The sequence below is a fragment of the Stegodyphus dumicola genome, chromosome 2, assembly GCF_044657685.1.
Source record: "Stegodyphus dumicola isolate Sdum_Otavi_A_Nest chromosome 2, ASM4465768v1".
NCBI lineage: Eukaryota > Metazoa > Arthropoda > Arachnida > Araneae > Eresidae > Stegodyphus > Stegodyphus dumicola.
In genome coordinates, this window is record NC_140769.1 from 17958321 (window position 1) to 17971679 (window position 13359).

A 13359-nucleotide genomic window follows, 5' to 3' on the forward strand; every position below is an offset into this window, starting at 1 on the left:
AAGTCTTTGTTGCATACACTGCAGTGTGCGTGATTCACAGAAATTTCGGACGCTTTAATGCACGGAAATTCTGAAGAATATGAATCTTTAAACTTCTGCTTTGATAATTTTGGTTTCTTCGTTCGAGGCAGCATTATGATTAAAAATCTTTCACCTGATTTACAGTTCACAAGACACACGCTAAGCTCTCGCCGTAAACTACACAATGCAACCGAATGCAGCCTAAACACGCATCAGCGAGGAACCTGGGAGACAGACAATTGGGTGGAACTATTGATAAGTCATTAACGGTTGGAGTTACTGATCTATGATTGGCTAATTCTTCAAAACTAGGAACGCACTCAACACATGATATATGATAACACGAGTATTCAGCCAATCATCGGATGAATTAGGTGGTTCCGTTTTGCGTACTGGTTCTCCTGCTCTTGTTTCTGTAAAATCCGTAGTTTTTTCCATACTTTTCGTAGCTCGTAGTTTTTCATGAATTTCCGTAGAAACTACGGAGAATCCGTAGTAGTTGGAGTCTATGCATGCACGCGTAAATGCATTACGTGCATGCGTAAAGCATACAAAAAAAAAAGTTTGTGGTTTTGAGGTCCGGATTATAGATCATTCCGGATAATGGACGTCCGTATTACAGACTTTGTGCTTTATTATGTTTTCACTGCTTTTCCAGATGTTCTCCAAAAGTATGAAATTCATTGCAAACTTTCGGTAAAATACATCTATTACATGTTGATACCATGGAGACATTTTTCATTTTGTCACATATTTCTCAAATTTTCTAGAATCGCAGCTCTATAAATCTTACCTTCAAATCCTTGTAAACTTTCCAAGCTGCAATGTCTAAAATCCTAAAGAACCTACGAATTCTGTAACAGCAAAAGCGCAGAAATAGTTTGGAAAAAAAAGGGGGGAGGGTAAAAGTGTAAAATGAATTTTTAAGAGAAAACTGATGAATATTCTAAGAATTCTAAATATTCTGAGACAATTACATGAGAAAAACTCTTACTATGAAAAAATTAAAAAGAAGACATTTTTAATTAATTACATAGCTAATTTTGCTTTTGCTAAGAGGTGTTTTGTAAATTGTGCTTTATAGCATTATACCTTGTTTATTTTCAGATTCAATACATAGTGTAATAAGTTGCCAAAATGAAACTTTATACTATGACAGCGAAAAAAAAATGTTTTATTTTAATGTTATTTTTTAAATATAATTTCAATATATTACAAATATTTTAATAAAATTTATCAATGTTACGATGCTTAAAAAAAAATCGTCAAAAAATTCTCAGACCTCGGAATCAAAAATTTTCTATAGAAACTGATCTTAAAATTGTCAAAATGTTGATAAGTTGCCAAATTTAGAACTGTTTAATAAAAGAATTCACATCCCCAAAAGCAAAAAGTTGTTTATGTGTTCTTTATTAGAAAAAATTAATTTCGCTATGCTTATGTTTCACTTCTTGCTTAGAATCCCGAGTATCCCATCATTTATATTAGAAATAGAAACAAATTATAACCCATGAACCCATTCAAAAGATTATCATATACCTCAGTGAATCACCAAAAATATTCCTCCAAAATGCTAATTCACACTCAAAATGGCAATCGTAAAAACAGACAGAAATTTCAGATGATTAAAATTAAGGACCTTCTGCTGATTTGGGCCAAAATTAAGGACTTTTAAGAACCAAAAATTTATTCCAAAAAATCTTAGGACTTTTAAGGACTCTTAAGGACCGTACGAAACCTGTTAAAATGATATATAAACAAATGTAATTCAAAATATTTTTGTTACTAAAAATGTACAGGAAAGTTAAACAATTGCAAAAACCTGCATTATATTCCGGACAACCCGATATTTATGATCTAAAGGGTATCAAAATTAACAAAAAAAAAAAAAAAAAAAAAAAAAAGCTTAATGTTTATTTGTTTACCTTAATAAACATTTCTTTCAAAGTAAGTTGTTTAAGTTGCTTTTTTTTTTTTTTTTTTTTTTTTTGTGTGTGTGTGTGTGTGCTAATACTTTTTTTTTAATTCTATAAACAGACATAATCTCTTGTTCAGTTACATTGTTGAAATCCTGTAACTGCTGTTTCGAGAATTCCGATTAACTTGTCAATTGAAATTTTCTCGTTTTCAGTAACTTCTCTGTCACTTTCTTCACTATCTGTAGCGGTATTTTCTGGATCTAGAACCATACTACAGATTTTGCCATTCATTAATTGATTGATGATTGAGCAGCAATGTCATCACAATGAAAAATTTATTACCGCTTCTCTATATTTCTTTACAAAATCTGTTAATTGGAAAATTTCACCTTTTTTTTGCGATATCCTTTCAAATTAGCGGCTATCATCATCAAATTTAGCTATCCTTCACAATACATATTTGGCTATGCATCATGAGCTTGGCGACTAACGACAAATTATTCCGTTAAATATTATCTTGTTTCTATTGCGCACTGAGACAATTAAGTCTGAATTGTATTAGTTTAGTTATTCATTATACTTATGTCTATTTCTTGCACATGCTTAAGGCTAATTAGAGTTCTGAATAAATAAATTCCCACATATACTTAAGCCTTTTTGAGCGCTGGCGCTAGATATCTTACCGCCTGATACAGTCTCTGTGGGTCCTAAATTCTGCGATTCCGTGCGGCCATATAAGCCCTGGCACTGGTTCTAGGTTTATGTGAATAACAAATCAGTTATTCTTAATTCAAATAGCCCTAAATGTAATCTTTGGGTCTATGAGTTATCATCAATAAAATCTATTATTAATAATAAAGATTTTGATTAATAATAATAAAAGATCTATTATTAATAATAAAGATTAATAACAAATAAGTTATTCTTAATTCAAATAGCCCTAAATGTAATCTTTGGGCCTATGAGTATCAACAAAATCTATTTTTAACAAATGGAAAGAAATATTTAGTAAATTTTTCCTCGTCAACTTTTTTTGCAGCGCATTTAACTTAAATCTGTAATCATTGCCAAACGTAATGTCAGCATAAAAGGTTACCATACTTCTTTTATTATTCAATTACTAACATAAACAAAAAAAAAAAAAAAAAAAAAAAAAATTGTATAGGCATCACTACATAAGTCATTACTCAAGTTGTCATGTTTTGATTTGATAAACATGCGGTGATGAAAGGAAAGTATAATAAATAATGAATCGCCAGGTCGGTGTCAGATCAACAATGTATCTATGTAGAATGTTTCAGTTTGAGATGTGTGCCAAGCAGATAACGCAGCAGCAAAGCCAAATTACTGATCATACAATTTTATGCTAAAATATTTGTTTCTTCAATAACAAGGTATTTTATATAGTGTCGAAGTGAAATTAAGAATCAGTACTTTCCAGATGTTTTATTATGTGCAGAGGGGGGAATCGAATGCGCATGGGTAAAACATAGGAGAAAAACATTGGTGGTTTTGAGGTCTGGATTTTAGATCATTCCAGATAATGGACATCCGGATTTTGGATTTTGTACTGTATAAAGTCTATGAATATCCATTTAACTGCTATGCAATGTATTAGTTTCACACACGCTGCAATTTTAAATAATTCCTTTATTACATTCATTACACCTAAAGATGTAATAAAACTAATCACTTTTGCAGATTATTGCGTTCTTTCTTAGTTTGACAGAATCTGGAAGGGAAAAAAAAATTAGTTTAAAAACTTCTGGCAGTTTTCTCAATTTTTCAAAATGTACATTAGAAGCTGTGATCTAGAATTTTCTAAAACAAGTTCCATACACTTACCAAGTACATTAAAGGCTATAGATTAGTAAAGCTATATTTCTTCCAAATTTTTAGGCTGTACTCTAAGAATTTTGCGGCAAAAGCTATGGACATGAAGCTCCCTATCTATCAGCTAGGGAGTAGTTAAAAACGCTTACATAGCAAAGAATTAAAATTACACTCTAAATAACTGATAGGTTACATGGCAGATTATACAGATAGACATAGCTGATCCTTTCAATTTTTCTTCAGCTGAAATTTTTCAAAAAAAACTTCTTTGGTTAACAAATCAGCTTCACTGGAATGTTTGACTTTTTATTTTATTTATTTATTTTTTCAGTATCACAAAACTATACAACTATAACAAACAAAAAATAAATAAATAAATAAATAAAGAGTGGCTTACCAACTAACAAATCTGCTGCTAATCCTGGATCTGCAGAAGTATGGGCCACAAATTCAGATAGAATGGCATCCATTACAAATACAAATCAAGATGTCATACAACTAAAGAATGAAAAAAAATTATCAAAAGGGGAATAAATTATTTTAAAAATAAATAGACAATATTTTCATCTCCTCAAACAGCTTATTGAATTAATTTTCTTAACATCACCATATTTATTTGAAAATAAAACTTTTCTTTAAAAATAAAATAAATAATTAAAAAATATAAACGAAAGGATATATTTAAGAAAATAATTTTAAGGATAAACTTTAAGAAATAAGAATGTAGATGAATATTTGATGACAGCATCGTTCTGATTAAAATTCATTTGTGGTACTTCTTTGTTATAGCAGTCCCTGAGATTGAATTGCCAAACTCTGGCTTGCATGTTCTTATACCTGGTGACATGATTGTATATTAGCACTGGCTGCATATTCTTATATCTTGCCATATAATTGAATATTAGCATTGTGCTGCATTTTTGGTCTCACTGTGTGTTCTTTATTCATTTTTGATGAAGTTCCCGAATTCACATTGTTTGCAGCATTTAAAAATATATTCATTTTTGTGTGTGTAAATATGATGTTAATAATCTTTAATTTAACAAGTAATGAGATGGGTGCCACAACATTTTTTTCAAGAAAGAGGCCTTTTACTGACAAATGAGTACATGAAAATGGCCACAATGTGAAATTATGTTACCTCTGAAATCATTTTGAAGTGCACTGTAAAAAATTACAGAAAGAAGAAGGGTCTCTGTGCTGAAAATTGATTCAGTAATTCCAGGATATCATTCATCACCTGCTATTAGATTTATGTATTATTTGTGTTGTATTTTATATGTGTTGGGTACTGCTCAGTTATGATTACAAGTTGTACACAAACATCATTTATTCTACATTACTCATCAACTATTCTATATTACAGTTATAGTTAAGATAATAATAGATACAGTTACAGTTACATATATAACATCTCCCTTTTTTATAAAAAATAATAATAGTAGTAAAATTAAACATATTCTTTTAAATAATAAGGTTTCTTAACAGTCCTACCAGATCGAGTGACGTAGTTATGTCCATTTGAAAAATTTGATGATACTATGCTTCTTTTGCTATTTGGTGACACAACACTTCTGTTAGATTTTGAAGGACTTACAGGCACATCTAAATTTGAAGTGCTCCTACTATTTTCATGTATCTCGGTTTCATCTATAACTTCATTCTCATAGTTGTTTTGTATTGCAAACTCTTCCTGATTAGTTCCTTTAAGAAGGTCTCTTCTGTTCCTTTCTACAATTCTTCCATCTGTTCTTATAATCCTATATGAACGTGGTCTTTCTGCTTCTTCTATAATTTTCCCTCTTTCATTTAGTTTTTTCCCTTTCTCTTTTATGTAAACATGATCTCCTGTTTTCAGTCGTTTTAATGGTCTTGCATTCCTATCATAATAACTTTTTTGTAAGATTTGTCTCTTCAGTAAATGTTGTTTATGGTCTTCATATCGTTTAGCTTGGACAAAATTCTCTTTTATAGGCATCAATCCATTTACTTTTCTTCCAAACATCAATTCTGAAGGTGACTTAATTTCATCTGAAATAGGAGAGTTACGATATTCCAGTAAAACTAAATATGGATCCTTGTTGTCAACTACAGCTTTTTCTAACATTCGCTTGACAGTTTGAATATGTCTTTCAACCATTCCATTAGACTGTGGGTATTTTGGACTTGAAGTTCTGGTTTCAAAATTCCATCTTCTTGCAAAATCTTTATATTTCCTGCAATTATATTGTGGACCATTATCCGAATATACTATTTTCGGAATACCATGTCTTGCAAAAATTGATTTCAATTGCTTTATCACTGCTACACTTGACAAATCTTCCAAATGTCCAATTTCAACATATTTGCTAAAATAATCTATAACTATTAGATAATCCCTTCCTTGAAAGTAAAAGAGGTCTGTTCCCAATACTTCCCATGGACCATTAGGTATTTCTTTAGATATCATTGGTTCTTTAGTATTAGCTTTTTGTAAACTTAAACATGTTTGACAATTCAGTACCAAATCTTCAATTTCTTTGGACATTCCTGGCCAATATAATATTTCTCTTGCTTTGATCTTGCATTTTACTACTCCTAAATGACCATAATGAATTCTGCTTAACATATCTTTTCGTAAACTTCTTGGTACAACAACACAGGAATTTTTAAATATTAATCCATTTGCTTCTGATAGTTCTTCTCTGAAGTTAAAATATGGTTTTGCCAGTTCTGGAACCATACATTTTTCATCTGGCCATCCAGTTTTAATTAATTTTCTTAAAACTTGTAGTTCTTCATCTTTTTCTGTTTCCAGTTGAAAAACTTCCATTTTACCATTAGACATTGGTATACATTCTACAACTAATCCAACATGAGCTTCTATTTCTCCTTCAAAGAAATCAGATCCTTTATCAGTGAATGATCTTGATAATGCATCCGCTATAAAAAGTTCTTTTCCTGGTTTATATTTTATCTCAAACTGATATGGCTGTAATCTTATACGCATTCTTTGTAGTCTTACAGGGCATTTATTTAATGGCTTTTTAAAAATTGATTCCAGTGGTTTATGATCACTTTCCACAGTAATATTTTTTCCAAATATATACTGGTGAAATTTCTCACACGCAAATACAATAGCTAATGTTTCCTTTTCAATTTGAGCATAATTCTTCTGTGTATCTGTTAATGCCTTAGATGCATATGCCACTGGTAAATTATTCTGCAGTAAGACTGCTCCTAGTCCTTCTTGAGATGCATCTACAGATAAAACTACTGGCATGTTTATATCATAATACTGTAAAACTGGTTTATTTACCAAGACATCTTTTAGTCTTCTAAATGCTTTTTCATGTGCTGCATTCCAGTTCCAGATAACTTGTTTTTTCAACAAATCTCTTAAACATGATGTCAATTCTGATACATTAGGTATAAATCTAGAAACATATGTAATCATTCCTAGGAAAGTTTCTAATTCTTTCACATTTTTTGGTGGTTTTATATCTAGAATAGCCTTAATTTTGTCTTCATCTGGTTTTAAACCATCTTTAGAAAATATATGTCCCATATATTTCACTTCATTCAGCCCAAATTTACATTTATTTAAATTAAATTTAACATTCTTTTCTCTGGCTCTGTCCAACAACTTCTTTAATCTTGAATCATGTTCTTTTTTATCTTTACCCCAAACTAATAAGTCATCTATATATATTTGAACTCCTTCTAAATCACTAAAAATTTCAGAAAAACTTCTGTGGAAAACTTCTGGTGATGAACTCAGTCCATATGGCAACCTTAAAAAACAATATCTACCAAACGGAGTGTTAAATGTAGTAAATTCACAACTTGAATCTGACAGTTTAATTTGCCAAAATGCTTTGTTTGCATCTAAAATACTAAAGACCTTTGCATTTGTCATTTGAGATGAAATTTCTTCAAAGGTTGGTATGTGATAATGTTCTCTCAGTATATTTTGGTTAAGGTGCTGAGGATCTAAACACACTCTTAAATTTCCATCCTTTTTCCTTACTACCACTAATGAATTCACGAATTCTGTTGGTTGGTTAACTTTCTTTATAATACCATCTTTTTCCATTCTTGCTAATTCCTTTTTTAATGGATTTAATAAGCTAAGTGGAATTTTCCTACAGGGTTCTATTTTACCAACAGCTCCTGGTTTTAATTTAATATGATATGTATATCCAGTTAAATTCCCAGTTCCTTTAAACAAATCTTGATATCCTTTTAAAAGTTCTGGTAACTTTTCATTAGAATCAGGATTTACTGTACAAATCCTTTGTATTAGGTTTAATTTTTGCAATGTAGGTAACCCTAAAATAGCTGGAACATTTTTATCACATGCTACGACTTGAAATTCTATTTCATCCTTGTTCCCTTTTGATGTTTCACATAATAATTTACATTTTCCAACTACATCAATTGTAGTACCATTGTAATTATTTAAAGTGACTTTTGATTTAGTCAAACATTTCTCTCTTAAATTTAATTGTTTAAATTTAGGCAATGGTAGCACATTACACTGAGCTCCAGTATCCAACTTAACAAATAAATATTTAGATATGTTTACTTTTAGTTTTTCAAACCATTCGGTTTTATTTTTAGAAAATGGATTTATATCTTCTACTGACCCTAAAATATATTCATTACCATTATTATGTAACTCATGCTCTAAATTATTCTGTACAACATTAACATTTTTAAAAGTGCACATTTTAGAAAAGTGATTTTTCTTTTTACAGTACAAGCAAATCTTATTATAAGCAGGACAGTTGTATAACTTATGAAAAGTTCCACATTTTCTACATGGTTTTGGATTATTGTACTTATTTCCTTGATAGTTTGAAGAAGATTTAGTACTTTGTTTTACATGATAGTCTTTCTTACAAGGCTGACTTTTTTCTTCTGAAGGTCGAAATTTATTACGTTTGATAGCTTCTATTTTATTTTCTTCAGTTAAAGTTTTCAGCTGAAGTTCTGCTAATTCAGAAGCTTTACACATTTTAATACATTTTTCCAATGTTAACTGATCTTCCCTTAATAATCTGTCTTTGAGATTTTTATTTAGAATTCCACTTACTATTCTATCCCTTATTAAACTATCTTTTAATTCTGCAAATCCACAGTTGCTACTTAATTTCTTTAAATCGGTTAAGAAATCATCAAACGATTCACCTACATGTTGTGTTCGACAGAAAAATATATGTCTATCAACACTTTCGTTTGCTTTCGGTATGCAAAAATTTTCGAAAGCTTCAATTACTTTGTCAACATCCTTCTTATCTTCTTCACTTAAATTAAAAGTATTAAATTTTTCAAGTGCTTCTTCACCAATTATATGCAATAAAATAGCTACTTTAATTTCAGGTGATTTAGTAATACCACCAGACGCTAACATATAAATTTGGAATTTTTGTTTCCATTTCTTCCAATTTTCGCTTAAATTTCCTTCGAAACTTAGATTACTTGGTGGCTTTAATCCATCCATATTTAATTTAGGACATTAAATAGTTTATATATACGTATTTTTAGCCACTTCCAATAAAAATAAACAACTCACTTACCAGCGATATAAGTTTCGATTTCACAGTAAACAACTTCCCATGATGTTTTTGTTTAGAACATCTTTACCGAGGCTGCATGGTTCTTGAAAAAAGATTTTCTTTTTTTTTAATCAACCACGGGCTGCGCCATGTGTTGTATTTTATATGTGTTGGGTACTGCTCAGTTATGATTACAAGTTGTACACAAACATCATTTATTCTACATTACTCATCAACTATTCTATATTACAGTTATAGTTAAGATAATAATAGATACAGTTACAGTTACATATATAACATTATTGGGCAGAGGAGCTGACATTTATGAAATAGTGTAACAAACAGCTTAATATGTGTGAAAGTGCTGCAGTTGACTGGAATAATTACATGTGATGATGAAATAATAATAATAAGGATATACATAAGGATTCTTAAAAATATTCTTAGGAAACATCATGTGAATATTATTGTTATTATTATATATTATGTTGCTTATTCTTATGTTTGCATATCTAAAATCACCAAATACGGTTGGTGGCTGCTATAAATAGTAGTACTTCATTTGTTTATAATGAGAATTAAAAGCAAGCTTTAATTAAATTATAGTATTTTTGCTCCCATACCATTAAAATAGGGAAAATTAATGATACAACATTGCTTATATGTTTTCAAGAACACCAGTAACCGGTACAGTGGATGCAGGTTTTGATTAAAACCATTCTGTTAGATGTGATTAGCAGTAGACTATAATTAGTGGTAGTTATGGAATTTATATGTAAGGTAATTACCTCCATGGTAATGGTTTATTTAGTATTAAAACCATGTAATTACTCTACACAATACAATAATTTAAATTCCTTCCTTTCATTCATTAAAATACCCAATTATAAGAACCTACCAAATTTTAGAACAAACAACAACAAAAAAAGGGTCCCCCCCTTTTTTTTGAGAAAATATGGTATATTAATTATTATTATAATTATATAGTTGAGAAATTATTTTCTTACTACTCTCCTTCAAAAGAAGTTTTTGTTATTAAGTTACTCTAGATTCCTAACCCCTTTTAAAAGAATGGTTTTCTTCATCGACCCCCTTTACATTTTTTACTTTTACATACAACTTGCAACATACTTTGATGCAATCAATGCTTCTTGCATCATAATAACCAGATCATATATATATCAGTTCAGTGGTTCTTTCAAATTTTTAAGCCTTGGAAACTAACATTAAAATTTTTTTTTTTTTTTTTCTTGTATATAACAATACTTCATCTGAGAAAGTTTTGCATTCTTAGTATTTTTTTGGCAGTGTTTTCTTGTGGTCCCACTTCTTCCTTTTTTACATTGCACTCATTGCATAAAAATGGATATTGTTGCATGCGTACGAGTTCATAATAGATTGGAAAGTCTGATGAAAAGTTAATAAAATTTATACTTATCACAAGAAATAAAACAAAATGCTGAAATTTTTTCTCACAGATATTCGTACAATATCACACAGTAGTTATATTTTAAACTACAAAAATGTTAAATAGAACACAATTCAAAACACAGAGAAAGCTAATCTGTTCAACAAAATTTACCGCAGCTAAGTAAACAACAACTAATAAACAACTGAACTGAGATGTTTTACTTCGGCTTTTATAAGCTTTTTGATCAGTCACGAGAAGCTTCTCGTAATTTCTCGAGGTTTCGAAAGCAAAAGAGTAGAATTATAGTTACAGCTAACACACAATTGCATTATTTCAATTTAAATATAAATTATGAGATATTTATTAAATGCACATGCTCCTGCATTTTTTACTTTTTTGGTGCAGCTTTCTTTTAAAACTCGTGCTGCATTACATGGGGAAATAAAACAAAACCAAAAATAGCTAACTAAATACAAAATCCCTAACAATATATTAAATAATTTGTACACAGTTTTCCCTTACATGATTTCTTCCTTACTACAAAATATAGCTTTATATTATTAAACAATTAGTTACCAATTTTATTGAATATTTTTTTAAACTAATGGGATCTTGATTATGCCGATCAATAGTCAGTGCATATTCAGCTATTGTACATTGACTCCCCTTTAAAATTTCATCAAACCCCAGGGATCAATACTGAACCTGCTGAGAATTCCTGCTCTTGATGTACTAGTCAGCACAAAGACATTCTGGAGATCTTCAGAGAAAACATTTACAAAGCAATCAGATTTTTTCCTCATGCTTCTGCAAGACCGTACCTTTTAATTTGAGCAACCCAAAATAGAAGGCTTTAAGCAGCTCTGAAATAGTTCAGGTTAAAGTCATGTGACAGTTTATAACTTCTCGTTCGATCATTTTTGCTTTAGATTTCATTCTACATGTGATTTCAACAATCTGCAATATTCTTTACATGTTATGGCACCCCCCTGATTGATGTGGTAATTAATGGAGCTGGGCGACATATCAATGGAATAGGCATGAATGTTTATAACAGTTTACACCCCTCTCTTGCAGGTATTATATTCCCCAAAACCTTGAATAACACAGAAACAGCCAAATGACCACAGAATTCAGCCAATCTTGCCAAATGCTTAGTACATAAGTACTTGGCCCCTGGATAAAAAAAATAATTAAATAAAAAATTACGTTAAGATGAATTTTGCCTTATATCTGTTTCCTCTTTGGGTTGTATAATGATATAGGTCTTCCCCCCCCCTCAAAAAAGTATCTGTTTTTCTGTTTATTGTGTTTACTGATTTAAGGAAAACTATGAACCCATAGGAACAACAATACAGAGCACCATAACTAATATTATAAATAATACTAAAAAATAATGCTATAATATTATACACTTAAAAGAAACTCTTAATATGAAAAAGTGCAACCATTATTTAAATTAACTGCAAAACATCAAATGAAGAAGCACTACTTACTTAAATTTACCATAATTCTTTTAGAAACAACTTGGTCCATTAGCAATACAGTCATACTATCAGTGAAACTGTCATGTGTTCAATTCTGCAATAGCTGTTTTATCCAATGTTCTTTGCATTATTTTCTTATAATTCCAATTTTCATCACTATAATAAAAATTTGATTAAATCAACAAAATGCTATTAGGTGTTAATGATTTTAAAATTTAATAAAGACTATGAACTTATGTTTATTTGAATACATTATTAAATTTTAAACATATTTTATTGTTAAATTCAACCTAAAATTTATATATATAATAAAAAAATATGATGGCTTTGCTCTCTGTGAACAGGCAAACTCTAATTAACTTTCCGCAATTTCAGGATCTTCTCCCTAGACCAGTACTTTTGAGACCATTCTGGCATGTTATGTAATCGCTACTATAAATGCAGAGTTTGCCTGCTCTGTCCCTTCTTCTTCCCTTGTAGAATAGTTATGACATCGAAAGCTTAAATTTAACTCTTATTTTAATTTAAATCATTATTGGATATGTAATTTTGGAGAATCTTAAAGAATAGTGATCTGCCATTTCAAGTGAATAAAGATAGGGAGTTTTTAAAAAAATAAAATTCTTCTGTGTCTTCAATTTGGCTGCCTTCCACTTTGCAACGACCATACCCAGACTTTGATGTTACCAGATTGCTAAGCTTTTTTCTAAGGCACCCAAAAAATGCCAATTTTCGCCAAGGAGTAACCTGAAACATAATTTTCCCAAATCTATTCATAGTAGTTTTATAAATTGTTTCCATGGTATCAAATATTGAACTAAAATAAAAACAGGTACATAATAACATTTATAATATGAAATAAATAACTCTCCACTTTGAAATTACCATGGTTTTTCTTCAAAAATCACCAAACTGCGCCAAGGTGGTTGCGATAATACCAAACTATCCAAAGGGATTTATTATGAACCTGAAAGAGTGAACAAGCAGAATAAAAGAGCAAGCTCTTTAAAGAAGGCAGAAGATGCAAAAAATCCTAATGCAGAAATTTAATAAAATGATCTCAAATTAAATGAGAACAAAAATTTTTAATTTACTTTTTTTTTTTTTTCATGTGTTTATATTTTGAATAAAGATTGTCAAATTAAAAA

General features: G+C 29.9%; 1 protein-coding gene across 3 annotated transcripts in view; it reads right to left on the reverse strand.

The window, feature by feature from the left end:
• LOC118196964 (OTU domain-containing protein 7B-like) overlaps positions 1-13359 on the reverse strand; it is a 90388-nt gene that overhangs the window by 65260 nt on the left and 11769 nt on the right. For 2 of the 3 annotated variants that reach the window (XM_085810481.1, XM_035368437.2), the window contains 3 exons: positions 13097-13178; positions 12221-12367; positions 4171-4271 (listed from right to left, as the gene is read on the reverse strand). In XM_085810481.1, coding sequence (XP_085666607.1) covers positions 4171-4243 — 73 coding nt within the window. In that variant the 5' untranslated portion in view covers positions 4244-4271; positions 12221-12367; positions 13097-13178. The remainder of the gene's footprint in view (positions 1-4170; positions 4272-12220; positions 12368-13096; positions 13179-13359) is intronic. The other variant, XM_085810480.1, reaches the window with a different exon arrangement.